General features: G+C 35.2%; 1 protein-coding gene across 1 annotated transcript; it reads left to right on the top strand.

Annotated features, from left to right (window-relative positions):
• The first annotated feature begins 9735 nt into the window (after positions 1 to 9735).
• LOC138348725 (uncharacterized) lies at positions 9736 to 10278 on the top strand. The gene has a single exon (XM_069298298.1). The coding sequence runs from the start codon at positions 9736 to 9738 to the stop codon at positions 10276 to 10278; it is 543 nt and encodes a 180-aa protein (XP_069154399.1).
• The last annotated feature ends 10612 nt before the right edge of the window (positions 10279 to 20890 follow it).

Below are 20890 nucleotides of genomic sequence, written 5' to 3'. Positions count from 1 at the left end.
TCAAGTCAACCTAAGCAACCCTCAAAGCGTCCTAAGATTGGTATACTTGCATTCAACCTTCATGAACCTAAGTCATAATCATCCTTAATTAAATTAGAGTTAATTTAATCATTTATAGGACTTCATATAGTGGCCTTTGGAAATACATAAAGCACTCACACACTAGTATCTTCAAAGTCTAATCGTGAAATGTCTAGATAGAGTCTCATAACACTACCTAAACTTCATAGAAATTCTCCAACACTAACATGTATCCCACATAATGAGAATAGGCAATAACCGACATAGACCATGTTAACTAATCATGGAATCCGGAGTCATGAACCTACTACGATGGAGGGTGTTCCACTTACCAATAGTACAACTAAGACACATCCCATGTAGTCACATGGTTAAGGAACATGAAGGGTTTCTTTGTACTCTAGCCTCACCTTTAACTAGAGCTACTTCCCAAACCATACTCACTCAGTGCTAGCCTTTGTTCACATAGATTAATTCAATCAAGGAGTATATGAAGAGGTTCCATATCTAGTTCACAACCAAGTCACGTTACACCTTACCAAAGTGGTCCACTAGGGTTGCCTTACAATAGTTTAGAGGATATCTCAATGACTTTCCTAAGGATGACCTCATGTCGTTCCAGCCAACCAACCTTAAGTCCACCATTCACACAAGAAGGATACCCATTACGACTTTCAACTTCAAGTATATCATATCCTTTATTCTAAAAGTTTCACATAAATGACCTTTTTGCTATATTCAAGATCATATTCATTTCATATATATACATTCATGACAAAGGATGTTTTAACCTACTAAGTAAAGGATTCATATTAATTCATATATCAAGCAAGGGACATAGTTCAGCTTAGAAAAGACACACTTCACTTTACATTATAACATATAGTATCTCATTCAAGAAGCACATAAGAACAACTAGGTATACATGCAAGTCATCCTACACACCCCAATAGAATATTCAGTATAAACCATCACAAGTCTCATATAAGTCATAAAGAAGCATCATACTTCATCATCAAGTCATTCACATAAGAACTTCACTGTAGCCTACTAGTGACACCCATCATCAACTAGGATAACTCATGCTTAGACTTCACATAGCACATAAGTTATCAAAACCTTCACATTACTCACATAATTAAGTAATAACATGATAATATCATTATATATATTCATAATGTAATGCCGACGAGGCCACATAATTCATAACTATAACACATAAGCACTGCCACCATAAATGGACCATGTAATACTCTGAAAGTCTAAGACGTGCTCTAAAGCCTATATTGGTGTAAAAAGGTTTAAACACTGTTTTAAGGTCAATTTTAAAGTATATAAGTCATTTAGGAAGTTTAGGAATTAAAATATCAAGGAACATCCATGACGTCCGGAAACTAGTTCAATGAGGTGATAGTGTGCCTTAACCTATTTGACTAAGTTTTAGGAGTTGAAAAATGATGAAATTTGGTGGAAGCGTGTCTAACACGTATTAAAGTGAGTTTATAGTCGAAACGGATGGATAAGACTCTCCAAGGACCAACCAAGGGCCCTTGAGGATGAACCTAGCAATTTGGCTTAAAAAAAGCTGGCAAAAGCCATAGTGCACAAATGAGTGCAATTGACGAATCGTGGACCAATTGACAGGGCGTTGATGGACACATCAATGTTCACTTAGACAAATCAATGGGAGGCCTATTTTGTACAATCTCTGAACTTCACAATGGACCAACAGGACAGTTAGTCCCTTGGCCGTCATTTGACAAATGGGCATCGATCGGGGTGTCGTCTGTGGGCACACTGTTTTGCTACACGTTTTTAAGTTGACTAAATTAATTTATTAGGAGGTTGGTTAATTATTTAGGGGTTTAGGAAGTTATAATTAATTTTTTTATAACCTAATTAAACTAACCCAAGCCCTCCTAACTTCCCAAACCCAAATTCTTCTCCTTCTCTCTTCTTTCTCTCTCCCAAAGAAACCCCATTGAAGACCAAGCTAGAGCTGGGTTCTAGGGCTAAAAAACTCAAAGTTTCTCCATCAAATATTCATCAAATATCAAGGTATGGTATTCCTTTCACCTTTGGTACTTCTTTCCGAGAGGGGTTTCATCAAATTGATTTCAAAAGTATGAAATTCAAGTGGGTTTTTATCCAATACGAAATTGATCCTGTTAATTTCTTTGTTTATGTTTTATTTTGGATATTATGAATAGATTAACATGTATTATAACTCAATTATTTTATTTCTTGATGGATTGGTCTAGTTTGTAGATGATGACCTTTTCCCCTTAACCGTAGGTTGTGATCTTGAATTGAACTATCTACTATTGATGTAGTTTGCTTGATTAATGTGTGAATGACTATTCTATGATGGTATTGTGACAATTTAGGAATATATTGAGATGAATTGTAGTCCTAACATGCTAGTCCTTCAGTAATAGACCTAGATGGTGAAGTAGACTATGAACTTGATACAAGTCTCAAATTCTAGGCTATAAAATAGTGATGAATTGTTGTATAATGATTCAATGGTCTTTTTATTATGTTGGTTAATATTATGTGATTATATTATACCATTGTTCGGTTATGTTGGAGGTTGATGGTAAGACCTTGATGATGGAATGGTGAAGGAAATTGAGTAAGTATTGTGATCTCTATTCTTTACCTGAATTGTGGTTACTTGTGATTAAATGATGATGTTGTATTAAAGTATACCTCATATTAAGATTGATAGGGTTGGTATGATGTTAAATTTAAATTTATTGACTATGGTTTGTGAGTTTTTGGCTAAGATGTAAATGTTATAAGGATGATAATAACTTACCAATGTGCGTTATTATGAAGTGATATGTAAATGTGCTAACCTTACTTGTGTGAATTGTAATGAAAGGATAATACTTTTACAATTATTATTGAGTTATAATGATAATGATATACAAGGGGTAGACTTTATGACCTATGTTAAGCAATGATGATTAATAAAGGTATTAAAAACATTTCAAAAGGGACTCTAGCTTAGCACCGAGTGAACTAGAGTGAGGAGTGTCCCTTCCCACATAGGGGAGGTAGGATCAGTAATGTATTCTTAAGATCGGAAAATACAATGCATGTACGATAAAGAGGGTCCCAACTATATCTCCTAGTTCTTGAACTATGTTGCCCTTATAGGAATACTAGCTAGTGAATCCACGTACTTGTTACGTCCATGTTTCGGTACTATCTTGTCAAGTATTCTGCCTTCCTTTGGTGTAGGGATCTATGACATCGGATTCGAAATTGGTTCATGTTGTCTATATCGGTTGTAAGACCCCCAAAATGAGTTAGGTTGTATAGAGACTCATATGTGACAGTAACCTTGTTAACATGTTAATAGTGTTTTTTAAAGTATTCATGAGTGAGTTGGAGATATTTGGAACTCAAACTACAAGGGATGACCAAGACCATTCAAGACTAGTCACCAAAGAGGACTTACGTGTTTTGATGTGCATATATGTGTGTCATGGGATTATGAGGTCCTTATATGAGATATAATAATGTTTATAGGTAGTATTGTGAGTTTCATGAAGTTTAGAGGTTAAACGTCCAAGAACGTTCAAGACGTTCGAAAGTTAGCCCTTGAGACGTGCATGTGTGTGTCTTGAGTGTGCCTAGCATATTTTAAGGTGTTGCATGTATTTATTTTGGGTGAAACTAATGTAGAAGGTACTTCACAAGTTAAGGTATATAGTTAAGTTAGATACTCCCGAGTACGACTCCTAAGGGCCCCGTAAGAGGCCCTCAAGAAGGACACAAAGATTGTCGAGACACTGCCTTGGCAGTGATAATCGACTGAGCCAAACAATACCTCGTCAGTCCACCAACGGCCCGTCGATGGTGAGGCATCGATGGAAACTTAGCTCGGTGAAGTCTTAAGGATGTTGTCAAGCCTCAGGCCCAAACGACGGCCTGCAAGACGGTCCGTCGATGGATTTGTTGGACGTTGTTTGTGCCTATCGATGGTGCCTGCAAACTGCACCTTGCACACTATTTCATTAAAGGGGTGAATGTTAAATTCACCCTGCGTGCTAACCTGACCCTACATTGTTTACTTGGTTATTTTCGAGTGTAATTAAGTGATAAAAAACGTGACAACCCCATTCCCAATTCAATTCATACAAATCAGACTTTCCATCCAAAAATATTCTCTCTAGAACCTCTATTGAAGGTGAAGCTCAAGAACATCTTGGATCTCGGATTTATATGGATTCTTCATCAATTTTTTGAGGTTTTCTTCTAAATTAATGTATGGTGATCCTTCATCTCTAGTTATCTTTCCATCTAGAGAGTTAATCTCAAAGTTTTCAAAGAGAAAATATGATCAAATTTCTTCTTCTTCAATCTAGACATGGGTTCTTTCTCAAAATTTTTTTAAAGGCTTCCTAATGATGATTTGAAGTTATCATGTTGATAGTAACGTGAATTTTAATCCAGTTGCATGATGAACTCATGCTCCCTCCAAACCATCATTTTAGCCTAAGTATGGGCTTTGTGATCTTGAATTGGTGTTGATTGAATTTTGATTCTAGCATGTTGAATTGGTTATATCTACATCCTAGTATGTGTACTATGGTGGATTGTTGATGAGTGACCGATGAACATGAACGTTTGAAGGTTTGAATAAGGCAAGTCTATAATGTAGTATTTTGTGATCTTCATGCTAGCATGCTTATTTGGAGATTCAGTGATGTTAAAGTGATGGTTAGACACTTCCTATGATGTAATGTCATTATGAATTATATCTAATGGATCCAATGTGGATCAAGGCTTGATATTTTGAACAAGATTAGCCTATGTTATTCTATGTTCCATAAATTCCTACTATGAAGCATGCTTATAGTGATCTCAATTTTAGTATCAATTGTAGTAGGATCTCGTTTAGGTTATGATTTCTTTAGATACTTCCCTACATGTATATTCTTTACGAACTATGATGATTAATTCAAGGGAAAGTGGTGAGTGACCTATATTACTCTATTTCCTAACGGTTGATAAATATAGTGTATTCACTGTAACCTTGACTTTATAGTACATGAACTTAGTAGTTCGTTTGTGTAAAGATACTTGTAGATACTAAACCTGTATTGTATTTTGATGAATTAAGAAGGCTGATCATTGATGATCCAAGTAAGAATTGGTAAGAGATCAACTTCTGTTCACATTCTATAAATTGATGATGTAGTGGATTTAATATGATCTTAACCTTGTTATGATTAATGTATGATTTCGATTATATTGTTATACCTTTAGCTACTTCCCTTGATATGAATTGTTGATGAAATATGGGTATTGTTCATTTATGACCAAAGGTTGAGAAATTGGTAAGATGCCTACTTCTTCTACTTTTCTTATAGTATTGATAGTTGATGAAGCCTTGGATGACATTGTGTGGTATTATCCACTTATGGTGGCGGTGTTTACCTGATTGCTAATATATATATATATATATATATATATATATATATATATATATATATGTGTGTGTGTGTGTGTGTGTGTGTGTGTGTGTGTGTTTGTGTGTGTGTGTGTGTGTGTGTGTGTGTGTGTTGATTATGGCCTTGAAGTCAATCATACTATGAATGTGTGTTGGTGATGATCACCCTATGTAAGCTTATGCCTAGTTTGCTATTCTAGATGTGACTAGGTTGTGCAGCTAATGTCATGAGCATGTAAATGGTTATGTTAAGTTTATATGTACTTTCTGCCTATGGTGAGTTCCTACAGTGTTATATGTGAAGGAAAGTCGATATAGGTGCATAATGACTAGAGCTTACTGTAAAGATGTTGTAAGTCTTGAATAAATATGTCTTATGCTGTGTTATCTATTCTATGATGTTCTGTGATATATATCATTCACTAGGATGGCTTGATAGGTGTACTAGTATGGGCAAGGGTATGGGGCATTGTATGTGCATTGCGCATGTGTACCTTTATAGGATAGTTCCTATGTTGGTCTTCTAAGTACATGAATAGGATTGTATGAACATGTTATGAATATGACATATATGCTATGATGTTAAGTATATGATATGATTAAGTATGAATGAGCATAGTGTCTTGGTGTGTTTATATGAAAGGATTGCTCATATAGTTACACCTTTAGACTTATGCATTGATATATGAACATGTGTGACATTTATGTGTTATGTGAAAGGTTTTCTCACATATAAGTATAGACACACACATGTATGGATATCTAGTCAATAGAGGGTCCTTGAATGGTGTGCTCAAGTGTACCCTAAACTAGATAGGTTCTTACATATGCTATGTCCATGAAGGATTTTTCACATGATTTAGGTTGATGAACTCTCATGTATGACCTATGAGCTAAGCATATGAGGAGTCAATCTCCTAAAGCATATGTTTTTATAGGAAATTTTAATAAAGGATTTTTAATAAAACGGAAACATAGCTTAGAACTGAGTGAACTTGAAGTGAGGGATGTCCTCATGATGTGGTTATCCTCATAACCCAAAGGGCATAGAGTAATATTTCCATAATGGATAACTACAATGCCCCATTTTGCATAAAGAGGGTTTCCACATTTACCCCCAAGTTCCATAACTATGCTTGCCGCATAGGATCTAGCAAGTGACTTCACAAGTATGCTAGCATGTGTTAATGTTCTACCCTGGCTAGGTAAGAACACCTTCCATTGGTGTTAGGCTATACAACACCAAATTACATGTTTAGAACCCATGGTCTTAGTGTCGGTTAAGGCTATAGTTTCCCTAAAGTGAAATGGACTATGGAAGTAAAGTAAGGACCCTAACTAGGATAACCTAAGGGTAGTTGCTTAGTGTAGGTGGGGGTATGGGACTTCACCTATGTGTTGCACAAGTGGCTCTTAAGGGAAGTCCTAGGAAGATGTTCTAATGAATGTGTGTGCTTATGGGGCTTCACATGTACATTGCACTAGTAGACATAGATTGGGATTGTGAGTAGGGTTTTATAATTGCATTGATGTGAAGTGAAGTGAGTATATGTGCAAGTTGATGTAGTTTATTGTAAAGTCATTAGATTCTTGACATAAATGTGTCTATAATGTACTACACTTCTATGATGCTATGTGTTGACTTGTGTAGGTTGTATGTATGGTTTCCTTGTGGCCATAAGGTGATACATTGCACCACGTATCACCAGAGGGTTACTTGGGAGTCTAATGGGTTAAATGAAAGAAGTTCACTGTTAAGGGAAAAATGCTCACTGGAAGCGTCAGGAGCTTATTGTAAAATGATCCAAAAATGTCTTAAATGCATTGTATGATTTTGTATTATGTTTGACCGTGAAATATGACTATATGAAGTATGTAAATAATATAATTCTTATTGGATAAGGGTTTTATGAAGTTTTCACAAAAAGGCATGAAATATGATTTTAAGAAAAATGTCCCTTTTAATGCATGTTTTTGCATGGTTGTCATACTTAGTGCATTCTTGTACTAACTCCATTCTTTTCTACTTTTTACACAAAGTGTAGGTTATGGATGCTTAAGGGATGTCTTTAAAAAATGAGGAGCAATATGTTATTCGCAAGCTCAAGGAAAGGAATCCTTAAATCCAAGGATGTCCAAACGTCTAGCCTATTGTAAAGTCAATTTAATATTGTACTTGTGATTATGTTGTAAGGGTCGTGTCCCTAAGATACTCTAACGATGTTGAGTCTAGGATGGCAAAAAGAGACTAGAGTCTAAATTTTTACATATGATATTTTTATATATATGAAGTGAAGTTTCTAGCATATGATGTGCTATGAAAAGTTTTAAATTTTCCGCTAATGTACCTATGACAATGCGATGAATGATACCTACGGGCTTGTATAAGTCATCCGAGAGGTCAAGTACGCCATGTTACTTCTAGGGGATGCTCCCCGGTCGTGACATCGATTAAGGCAAGATGTTCCCAAAAGTAAAATAAAGAAATAAAATGGACTCTAACTAAGATAACTTAAGAGGTGTGACTTAGTCTAGGTAGGTTCATGAAACTCTACCTATACATTGCACTAGTTAGCCTTAAGGGAAGTCTTAGAACGATGTTCTTATGTATGTTTATGCTTATAAATATAAATGATATGTATATGATGATCTTACATGTTGATGGAACCTTATGATGTTAGTTCACTTTGAATATATGTTTGGTCTCTATTGCTCAAAGTAGGATAATGATGTTTACTCTTAATGATATGTTATGTGAAGTTGGACACTGGTTATGGTTCTTGTTAGGTTTACTTGATTAAGTAAGGTTATGGGGCTTTGCTTAGTCATTGAACTAGTGAACTTAATAAGGGTTCATGAGTAAATTATCTTGCTTTGGTTATGTTGAAATGAACTCTTATTCATGCTTGTTGATGTTATAACTTGACGATAGAGTAGTCTTGATTGTATGTGCAAGTATGTCGATATGCCTATTGACTTGACTAGGCTTAGTATTGTCGGTCTTGTGATGTACATGATCTTGAATTAATGAATATGTCTTATTGTTTGGTATGGTCTTCTTGTATGTGCATAAAGGTTTTTCAAAGGAAATTGCGTACTTTAATGAAATGTCTTTTTTGTAGCATGATTTCATGTTGTGTGTGCATATGGTCTCATACTTAGTACAAGTGGTGTACTAACCCCATTCTCTCCCTTTTTCCCAAATATTTTAGGTTCCGATTGTTGAATGGCTTTTGAGATGACTTTGAAGGAAGACTTGGAATTCCCACTCATCCAAGTTGGGTATGTATCCAAGGGCAATGCCACTATCAAGATATTGATGTTGTTCTAGTTATAAGACTTTTAGTTCTTTCCTTTTCATTTTAGTACTAAAGATTGTATAGCCTATATGTGGATCTTATTGTATTGTTGTATGGATTATGCCCAAATGTTATATTCTTGTTTAGATGGTTATGAGATGACACATCCCGTTTTAAGACTATGTTATATCTTATATATATATGCAATAAAAGGAGAAGACTAAGTAACCTTCCTATATGAAGGGTCTATGTATACTCGATATGACTTTATTATGTGTATGCGAGAGGTCTACGTAAATTTCAAGATAGATAAAGAAAAGTTATACATCTTTCTGCAAATTTTAACCTATGAATGTAATCATATAAGCTAAGAGGTTAGTCTGAGTCCTCAAAGAGGACGACGACGCTGGTTACGTCTAGGGTGTGCTCCTCGTATGTGATAAACTTTGTATCAGAGCATTAGGTAGAATATTTTTGGAGTCGACGTCTCACTTAATCACGTCTATAAAGATTCTTATTCATAATTGTGAAGCGCGCCACACTTATGAATAGGGAACTATAATATGCTTAGGAAACTCACACTTTCTTGGAAATCCAATATTGTGCCTTTACAGTCTTTACTCTATGTGCGCTTAGCATCTAATCATTTTATTGTGATTATAGTCCATGAATACTCAAAGAACAGCTGCTCGAAGACTTGATAAAGAGATTTCCAATGGGGGAGCTCCTCCCCGAGGCAATCAAGTCCCTCCTCTTGAAGAAATTGTTAATGATGACCAAGCTTCGGTCAATCCTCCTCCTTTGACAGATGGTGACATAAGGGTTGCCTTTATCCAAATGGCCCAAGCCATTACTACTCAAGCACAAGTCGTCACTACTCAAGCTCAAGCCATGATGGCCCAAGATAATTAGGAGGTTGTACCCCAAGCAAACCAACATGTTGGTACCATGGCCTCCCGTTTGAGGGATTTTACTAGGATGAATCCCCCTACTTTCTATGGGTCCAAAGTTGAGGAATACCCCCAAGAGTTTATTGATGAGATCTACATGATTCTATATGCTATGGTATTGACTAATAATAAGAAAGTTGAGTTATGCACTTACCAACTCAAAGACGTCGCCCAAACTTGGTACATCCAATTGAGAGACAATACGCCTTCAAAAGGTGGACCAATGACATGGGAGATTTTCAAGAAGGCTTTTCTTGATCAATTCTTTCCTAAGGATAAGAGGGAAGCTAAAGTGGTGGAGTTCATCAACCTTCGTCAAGGTATGAGTGTACTTGAATTCTCTTTGAAGTTCACTAAATTGTCAATGTATGCTCCTTATTTGGTTTCTGATCCTAGAGATGAGATAAGTCGCTTTGTGATGGGAGTGTTGGATGACCTACAAGAGGAATGTCATTCGTTTATGCTAAATAACAATATGAATATTTCTCGTCTCATAGCATGCTCAGCAAGTAGAAGACACAAGATCAAAGAGGAAGAGTAGAGATGTCAAGAGGCGAAGGTCCTATGATGGTGGTTCTTCAAAGTGTAGGCTTGATATCCAAGACAAGACCAGGTTTAAGAAGAGGTCTTCTAATCAAAATCCTACCAAATTTCCCAAGGCTCGTGATGATTAGGTGTCTAACCCTAAGTTTTAAAAGGGAAGAGGTATTAGCTCACCAAATAAGAAGCCAACTTGTGGAAAGTGTGGAAAGAAGCATTATGGTGATTTTCTTACTAGGACGGACAATTGCTTTGGGTGTGGTGAGAGTGGCCACACGGTTAGGGATTTCCCAAATGTGAAGGGTCAAGATAAAGGTAGAGGGCAAGCTCACATTAGTAGTTGTACGGTGGATTCTCCAAAGAAGAATCACTTTTATGCACTTTGCTCAAGGGATGAACAAGTGATTTCTCCCGATGTGGTGACTGGTATGTTACAAGTCTTCTTTATTGATGTATATGCTTTACTTCATCCGGGTGGTACGCTATCTTTTGTTACTCCCTTGATAGTTAGAAAGTTTGATATTTTTCCCGATATTCTAAATGAGCCTTTCATGGTAACTTCTGCGATAGGTGATTCGGTGGTTCCAAAGAGGGTATATAGAAATTGTCCTATAATATTGCCCAATATATTTACTCATGTTGAATTAGTAGAACTTGATATGATTGATTTAGATGTCATTTTGGGGATGTATTGGTTACATACTTGTTTTGCTTTCATTGATTGTAGAACTAGAATTGTCCAGTTCAGTTTTCCAAATGAAACCGTTTTGGAGTGGAAGGGGGGAAGTTTTATTCCTAGAGTTCGTATAATCTCTTGTGTTAAGGCTTGTAACATGATCTCAAAATGGTGTCAACATCATATCGTAAGAGTTAAAGATTAGACTCCAAAAATCCTCCAATTGAGTTAGTCCCCGTAGTAAGGGAATTTCCTAAGGTCTTTCGTATTCATCTTCCCGAAATATCTTCCTAATGAGAAATTAATTTTGGTATTGACTTGCTACCGAATACCATCCCATTTCAATTCCTCCTTATCGGATGGCTCCGGGTGAATTGAAAGAGCTGAAGGCTCAACTCAAAGATTTACTAGACAAAGGCTTCATTAGACCTAGTATTTCTCCATGGGGTGCTCTGGTTTTGTTTTGTAAAGAAGAAGAATGGGTCCCTTAGAATTTGCATTGATTATCACAACTCAATAAAGTTAGTATTAAGAACAAGTATCCTCTCACTCGGATTGACGACTTGTTTGATCAACTCCAAGGGGAAAACTACTTTTCTAAGATTGACTTGATATCAGGGTATCACCAACTTAGGATGAGAGGTAAGGATATACTAAAAATGGCATTTCAGACTAGATATGGTCACTATGAGTCCTTAGTAATGTCCTTTGGTCTCATTAATGCCCTAGCGGCATTTATGAATCTCATGAATAGGGTGTTTCGAAGTTACCTAGATTCATTTGTCATTGACAACATCTTGGTATATTTAAAAAATGAGGGTGAACACATGGATCACTTGAGAGTGGTGTTACAAGTTCTTAAGTAAAACCAATTATTTGCTAAGTATAACAAATGTGAGTTTTGGTTAGGTTGGTGGCACTTCTTGGTTATATCATCTCTAGTAGGGGGTTGAGGTTGATCCAAGGAAAACTGAAACAGTGAAAAATTGTCCTAGACCATTAACTCCAACTGATATTAAAAGTTTCTTGGGTCTAGCGGGCTATTATAGGATGTTTGTGGAGGGTTTTTCCTCCATTGCATCTCCGTTGACTACTTTGACCCAAAAGAATGTAAAATATGAGTGGTCAGAGGCACGTGAAATAAGCTTCCAAATCTTGAAGGATAGGCTTACTTTCGCTCCGGTGTTGACCTTACCGGAGGGTACCAAGGTCTTCGTTGTGTATTGTGATGTATCCCTAGTGGGTTTAGGGTGTGTGCTTATGCAACATGGGAAACTAGTAGCCTATGCCTCTAGACAAATTAAGGTGCATGAGAGAAATTATCCAACTCATGATCCTGAGTTAGCGGCCGTGGTATTTGCTTTAAAAATATGGAGGCATTACTTATGCGGGGTTTATGTGGATATGTATACCAACCACAAAAGTCTACAATATGTGTTTGCTCCAAAAGGAGTTGAATCTCCGACAGAGAAAGTGGTTGGAATTGTTGAAGGATTACGACATAAGTGTTCTCAACCACCCCAGCAAGGCCAATGTGGTTGCAGATGCTCTAAGTCGTATGACCATGGGCAGTATGTCTCATGTATAGGAAGCCAAGAAAGACCTAGTGAAAGATATTCATAGGTTGGGTAGATTGGGTGTTAGATTGGAAGATTTTCCAAATGGTGGTTTTATGGTCCATTATAACTCCGAGTCGTTGTTGGTGAACAACATCTTGTCAAACATTGATGGATTTAAAGAATTGGTTCTTTGTAAGCTTAATGATTCATTCTCCTTGGGGGGTGGTATCTTGAGGTATCAAGAAAGGTAATGTGTTACCAATGTAGATGGTTTGAGGAACCAGATTCTTGAGGAAGATCATGGGTCCCGTTACTCCATTCATTTGGGCTCTACAAAGATGTACCATGACCTTAGGGAAATGTTTTTGTGGGAAGGCTTGAAGAAAGACATAGCGGAATTTGTTGCAAAGTGTCCAAATTTCCAACAAGTGACAACTGAACACCAAAATCTTGGTTACTTCAACAAATCCAAGTTCCTACTTGGAAGTAGGAAGACATCAATATGGATTTTTTGGTAATTTGCCTCGGACCCAAAATCAATATGACCTTCATATGGGTGGTGTTGATAGGTTGACCAAATCCCCTCATTTTATTCCCATCAAGTCTACATACTCAGCGAAGGATTATGAAGGGATCTTCATAGATGAGATTGTGTGTCGCCATGGTATTCCGTTATCCATCATATTGGATAGGAGTGCACAATTCACATCTACGTTTTGGAGGTCATTCCAAAAAGGGTTGGGTACCAAGGTGAAAGCTAAGCACCACTTTTCATCCTCAAATGGATGGTCAAGCGGAGCATACTATTCAAATCCTTGAGGATGCTTAGAGCTTGTTTAATTGATTTCAAAGGAAATTGGGATAAGCACTTGCCTTTGGTGGAGTTTGCTTACAACAATAGCTACCATTCATCTATATCTATGACTCCTTATAAAACCTTGTATGGTGGGAGATGTAGATCTCCAATTGGATGGTTTGAAGTGGGTGAGTCTTCACTTTTGGGTCCCGATTTGATTTATAAGACTTTGGAGAAGGTTCATATCATAAGGATTCGCTTAAAAACATCCTATAGCTGGCAAAAGTCTTATGCCGACCATAGGAGAAGGGAATTAGAGTTTGAAGAAGGTGATAAAGTGTATCTAAAAAAATTTTCCAGAGATTTTGTAAGAAAGGGGAGTCCTCGTTATGTCGGTCCCTAATGAAATCTTGCAAAAGATTGGTAAGGTTTCATATAAATTGAAGCTTCCTATTGAACTATCTTCGGTTCATCTGGTTTTCCATGTTTCCACGCTTAAGAAGTGTATCGAAGATACTGAGTCTATTCTTTCTATTGAAGGTCTTGGTGTACAAGAGAACCTCTCTTATGAAGAGGTTCCGGTTCAAATCCTTGATAGGCAAGTAAGAAGGTTAAGGAACAAAGAGGTGGCTTCCGTAAAAGTGTTATAGAAGAATCACCTAGTTGAGGGTGCAACATGGGAGGTTGAGGCCGATATAAAGTCCCGTTACCCTCATCTATTTGATAATTAAGGTTAGTTATTCCTACTAATAATGAAAATAATGACTAAAATTTGAAGTTGTTTTAATTTTTGTTGAAGTTTTGCAATAATGTTCATGTTACAGTGAATTACAGTGAAATATGCCTATAGACTTGAAAATTTGAAATTCTTCTTGTTTTGAGATATGTTGTGCATGTTGATATAGTGAGTCTTTATGAACTGGTATTGAGCATATTGATAGGTTGAGTTTTGGATAATTGACTCCTTAATGATATGTTTAGCTCATATGCTTAGCTCATGTTGTTGTGAGAAAGAAATTCTTCATATTGTGATGTTGAGCTATATATGTGGTAATTTATGTTTCAAATTGCTATGTGTAAATGTCATGATTGATATTGTAACTCATGTTGTTATGTGTTGTTGGTTGGGCTGCTAGTCTTGAGTCTATTCCTTCCTTTTAAAGAATTTTAGTGTCATTCTAGGACTAATGTTCCTATGGGGCGATAATGTAATACACCGAAAGTCTATAACGTGTTCTAGAGCCTAATCTAGGGGTCAAAAGGTTTAGACACTGTTTTAAAGTCAATTTTAAAGTAAATAAGTCATTTAGGAAGTTTAGGGTCAAGGAACGTCCATGACATCCGAAAACTAGTTCAATGAAGTGCTAGTGTGCCTTAGCCTATTTGACTAAGTTTTAGGAGTTGAAAAACGATGAAATTTGGTGGAAGCGTGTCTAACACGTATTAGAGTGAGTATATAGTCGAAACGTCTAGGTAAGACTTCCCAAGGACCTGGCAAAAGCCATAGTGCACAAATGAGTGAAATCGACAAATCGTGGACCAATTGACGGGGCGTTTATGGCCACGTAAATTGTCACTTAGACAAATCCATGGGAGGCCTGTTTTGGACAGTCTCTAAACTTAACGATTGACCAACAGGACGGTTAGTCCCTTGCCCTTCATTTGAATAATGGGGCGTTGATAGAGGTGTTGTCTGTGGGCACACTGTTTTGCTGCACGTTTTTAAGTTGACTAAATTAATTAATTAGGAGGTTAGTTAATTATTTAGGGGTTTAGTAAGGTCTAATTAAGTTGTTTAATTACCTATATAAAGACCCTAACCTAATTAAACTAACCCAAGCCCTCATAACTTCCCAAACCCAAATTCTCTTCCTTCTCTCTTCTTTCTCTCTCCCAAAGAAACCCCATTGAAGACCAAGATAGAGCTGGGTTCTAGGGCTGAAAAACTCAAAGTTTCTCATTAAATCTTCATCAAATATCAAGGTATGGTATTCCTTTCACCTTTGGTACTTCTTTTCCCTAAGGGGTTCCATCAATTTGATTTCAAAAGTATCAAATTCAAGTGGGTTTTCATCCAATACGAAATTGATTTTGTGAATCGATTTTTTTATGTTTCCTTTTGGATATTATGAACAAATTAACATGTATTATAACTCAATTATGTTATTTATTTATGGATTGGTCTAGTTTGTAGAAGATGACCTTTTCCCCTTATCCCTAGGTTGTGATCTTAAATTGAACTATCTAGTATTGATGTAATTGGTTGGTTAATGTGTGAATTACTATCCTATGATGTTATTGTGACAATTGAGGAATATATTTATACAATTTTTAGTCCTACCATCCTATTTATTGAGTAATTGACCTAGATGGTGAAGTAGACTATGAACTTGATCTAAGTCTGAAATTCTAGGCTATAAACTAGTGATGAATTGTTGTATAATGATTAAATTGATCTTGTTATTATGTTGGTTAATATTATGTGATGCTATTATACCATTGTTCGGTAGAGTTGGAGGTTGATGGTAAGACCGTGATGATGGCATGGTGAAGGAAATTGAGTACTTCAATTGTGGTTACTTGTGACAAAGTGATGATGTTGTATTAAAGTATAACTTATATTAACATTGATAGGGTTGGTATGATGTTGAATTGAAATGTCTTGACTATAGTTTGTGAGGTATTGTCTAATATGCAATTGTTTTAAGGATGGTGATAACTTACCAATGTGTCTTATTATGAAGTGATATGTAAATGTGCTAACTTCACTTGCGTGAATTGTAATGAAAGGATAATACTCATCCAATTGTTATTGATATATGATGATGATTATTATACAAGGGTTAGACCCTATGACCTACATTAATAAATGATGACTAATAAAGGTATAAAGACATTTCAAAAGGGATACTAGCTTAGCACCGAGTGAACTAGAGTGAGGAGTGTCCCTTCCCAAATAGGGGAGGTAGGATCACTAATGTACTCTTGAGATTGGAGACTGAAATGCATGTATCATAAAGAGGGTCCCAACTATATCTCCTAGTTCTTGAACTATGTTTCCCCCATAGGAGTACTAGATAGTGGATACACGTAGTTGCTACGTCCATGTTTTAGTACTACCTTGGCAAGTAGTCTGCCTTCCTTTGGTGTAGGATTCTATGACACTGGATTCCACATTGGCTCATGTAGTCTATGCCGGTTAAGGAAAGATGTTCCCAAAAGTAAAATAAAGAAATAAAATGGACTTTAAGTAAGATAACTTGAGAGGTGTGACTTAGTCTAGGTAGGGGTAAGGGTACTACCTATACATTGCACTAGTTAGCCTTAAGGGAAGTATTAGAAGGATGTTCTTATGTATGTTTATGCTTATAAATATAAATGATATGTATATGATGATCTTACATGTTGATGGCACCTTCTGATGTTAGTTCACTTTGAATATATGTTTGGTCTCTATTGCTCAAAGTAGGATAATGATGTTTACTCTTAATGATATGTTATATGAAGTTGGACATTGGTTATGGTTCTTGTTAGGTTTACTTGATTGAGTAAGGTTATGGGGCTTTGCTTAGTCATTGCACTAGTGAACTTAATGAGGGTTCATGAGTAAATTGTCTTGCTTTGGTTATGTTGAAATGAACTCTTATTCATGCTTGTTGATGTTATAACTTGATGATAGAGTAGTCTTGATTATATGTGCAAGTATGTTGATATGCTTATTGACTTGACTAGGCTTAGTAGTGTTGGTATTGTGATGTACATGATCTTGACTAAATGAATATGTCTTATTGTTTGGCATTGATCTTCTTCTATGAGCATAAAGGTTTTTCAAAGGAAATCGCATACTTTAATGAAATGTCCTTTTTGTAGCATGATTTCATGTTGTGTGTGCATATGGTCTCATACTTAGTACAAGTGGTGTACTAACCCCATTCTCTTCAATTTTCTCAAATATTTTAGGTTCCGATTGTTGAAGGGCTTTTGAGACGACTTTGAAGGAAGACTTGGAATTCCCACTCATCCAAGTTGGGTATGTCCTTACTATCCAAGGGCAATGCCACTATCAAGATATTGATGTTGTTCTAGTTATAAGACTTTTAGTTCTTTCCTTTTCATTTGAGTACTAAAGATTGTATAGCCTATATGTGGCTAAGTAATCTTTCTATACGAAGGGTCTATGTATACTCGATATAATTATATTATGTGTATGTGAGAGGTATATGTAAACCACAAGATAGATAAATAAAAGTTTAGATTTATCCGCAAATTTAACCTACAAATGTAATGATGTAAAATAAGAGGTAAGTCTTCGTCTTCAAAGAGGACGACAATGCCGGTTACGTCTAGGGGTTGCTCCTCGGATATGACAGACCATACCAATCATCATCATAGTTTAAGACTTATATTAAATAATATAAAGAGAGTTAGGGCATAATACCACCAATCCACTCTCATAACATCAATCCATAGCCAATTCAACCAAAACAATACTCAAAGGTTCTTACCAATGGTCATAATCACCAATTCAATCCAATAATCATAATGTACAATGAAACCAAAGTAAATCAATATGAATTTATCAATTTAGGATAGCCTACACATGATTCGAACATAATTCTTTCATAATTTAATATCCCAAATCAAACTACACAAGAATTCAAAAGTATAGAGACATGATCACATCACCCATAAAATAGTCAAAATATGGAATTTATGGTTTGCATGGTTCATAGGATTCTTAGGTTAAAATCATAAAAATAGCATCAATTCAATCATAATACCATGATTCAAAATGTTTTATGCAAGAACCCATGGCTAGATCACAAGTTAGAAGTTCATCTTTGAGAAAGTCTTAGAAAACCATTTTTGAGATTGGTTCCTTGAAGAAAAGAGATTCAATGATGAAGAACATAACTTAATTGATTCTAGACCATGAAATTTGAGAAGAATTTATGGATAATTCAACTTTAAAGCTTCAATCTCCCTTCAAGCTTCAATGGTGTTCTAGAGAGTTTTTTAGAGGTCTTGGGATTTTAATTTTGAATAATCACTTGAATAGGGGTTGTAGACTTATAAAGCTTCTTAAAATACATAAAATTACATTAATAATTCGTCCAACTAATTTTAGGAAGGCTAGGTGAAAACCCCATATTGCTCTTGGGTTGGCCGAGACACATGCATAATTACAGGTATTGATCGACGGTTGCTCACCAATGACCCGTAGCCCAAATAACGGACCGTCCTGTTTGTTTGTAGTTTGGGAAAGAGACGGGCCAAATGGTAGATTAGTACCCCTAGCCTAAGTATTTACCAACACCCTCCACCTACGGGGCATCGACCAGCCTATTGGGCGTTGATTAGGTGAGGCTGGTTTGACAGCTTTTGGCTGTTGAGTTGGGTCTTCCTCAAGGTTCCTTGGTTGGTCTTTGGGGAGTTTTCCCCCCAATGTTTCCAACCCGAATATAGTCATATACATGTTAAGGACCTCTCACATTAATTTCATCAAAAAACGAACACGTAAACTCGACGAAACACACTAAAGAGCCCAAGCACGTTTCAAGGTAAACCTTTGGAACGTCATGGACGTTCTTGGACGTTTGACCTCAAAACATCACCAAAATTTAAACACTGCCTAGTAACATCATTATAACTCATTTATGACTTCAAAACATCAAGACACAAACGTTAGTCTCTAGTTTCACCTAGTCATTTTAGAGGTGTTACAATTATAACGTATATTCAGAAGATGAATAAATATCATCGGCAGTTTTTTTAGTTCATGTAGTTTAATTTACTAGGTTCGCCGCCACTTGGAATAAAAATGATGATGGAATCAAATAAGTTTAGTTGACATCTCTGTAAAATAGAAGTGAAAAAACAGAAAAGAAATTCCATGAATCTTATTAAATATATATTATTAAAAGGATATTGACGATTTTAAATTTCTTCATTCAATTACATCTAATTTATTTTTATATACATAATTCATCATTTTTAAAGAATTGTACATAAAAGTATTTTGAAATAAAATGACTAATAGATATAAGAAGAATAAAAAAATAAATGTGTCTAATAATTTTTAAAAAAAAAAGAAATTAGAAAAAAAATTACATTAAGAGAAAAAATAATGAAAAAAGATGATGATCCTAGCCTAAAAGTTGAGCCCAATTCTATGCATTAAAAGGGGTTAAAAATAGGAAAAATTACGTGGGATGACAAACATCTATAAGTAATTAGTAAATAAGGGTATAGTTTAATTTTTCTTACTCTCAGTAATGATTGTCTCATTCTTTTTGTCATACTTAATTTGACCCACCACCTATTTGTATACCCAATCATAAAATATTTTTTTATGCTGTTATATATAATTTTGTTTCTCCTATCCTCATTCAATGTCTTCTTCTAAAATCACTCCTCCACTCCTATTATGAATTTTAAATTTGGGAAAAATTTACGTTCCCCCGCATGTCTTACTTTCAATTTTCACAGGTAACCTCCAAAATCAATCCATGAATCAATTTTATTTTTTTATTTCATCAACAATTATATATATAGTATGTTTCTTAGGCTTTTTTCATATTTTTTTTTTTTAGAAAACTTCTTTCTTTCTTATCAGATTATAAGTTCTTCAAAATGAGAATGGAGTATTCATCCCCATCTATGAGAATTACCAGAGGTATGTCCTTGCATGTCAATATTGTTTAATCCACCTTCATTTTCAATTGGGTTAACTCAGAATTTTGGGGTCAATGTAGGTTGGCAAAACATAAACAAGTTCAAGTTGAACAATCTATTGAATTGAGATTCAAGTAAAAAATGTCCCAATGACAATTTAGAAAGTTATCGACAACGCGAAATCTAATGACATTAAGATTGTTAAAGTGGAAGTAAGAGAAAAGTCGTAAACATAAATTCAGAGGAGATTGGATCTGCCTCATCAGAACTGGACAAATCTGAAGAACAACAGGAACATCAGATAGTGTAATTTATATTCAAATTACTAAAGTTAAGTATATAGTGGGTCGTATATTAAAGTAATATATACAAATTATTATGAGGCAGTTGTTATTTGTACATTCTATTGGTTTTATACCAATTACTAAAGTTATGTATATAGTAGTTTTATATTAAGGTAACATATACAAAGTCTTATGAGGCAGTAGCTATTTGTATACAAATATTTAGTTTTATATAAAAGAAATTTGTTAAAATCATTGTATAGATACATATACAAAATCATAGTATATTATACATATTTGTCAATATATAAAACTATTATGAGCATAATAATATATTGTATATATAAACATTACACACTCAAATATACAAACATATTTCAAGCTTACCATATATAAAATTGAGAAATGATTTTACACAATTATTTTAATCATTAATTTTTTTAAAAAAAATACGAAATTACATATGGACATATAAAAATACACAAATATAATCCATATAACAAATTATTGTACATTATACAAATTCCTAGATATATATAAAAAATATGAATATAATAAAACATTGTATACAGACAAACTACACAAAAAAAAAAAACAACACACTTTTTGTTTTTCAAACAAAC

Source organism: Solanum lycopersicum, chromosome 5 (genome assembly GCF_036512215.1).
Source record: "Solanum lycopersicum chromosome 5, SLM_r2.1".
In the NCBI taxonomy this organism is placed as follows: Eukaryota; Viridiplantae; Streptophyta; class Magnoliopsida; order Solanales; family Solanaceae; genus Solanum; species Solanum lycopersicum.
Note: the sequence above shows the minus strand (reverse complement) of the source record. Positions and strands in the feature narration are given on the sequence as shown.

Coding starts and splice junctions, on each gene's coding strand:
- LOC138348725 (XM_069298298.1), top strand. CDS start 9,736: ATGGCCTCCCGTTTGAGGGATTTTACTAGGATGAATCCCCCTACTTTC.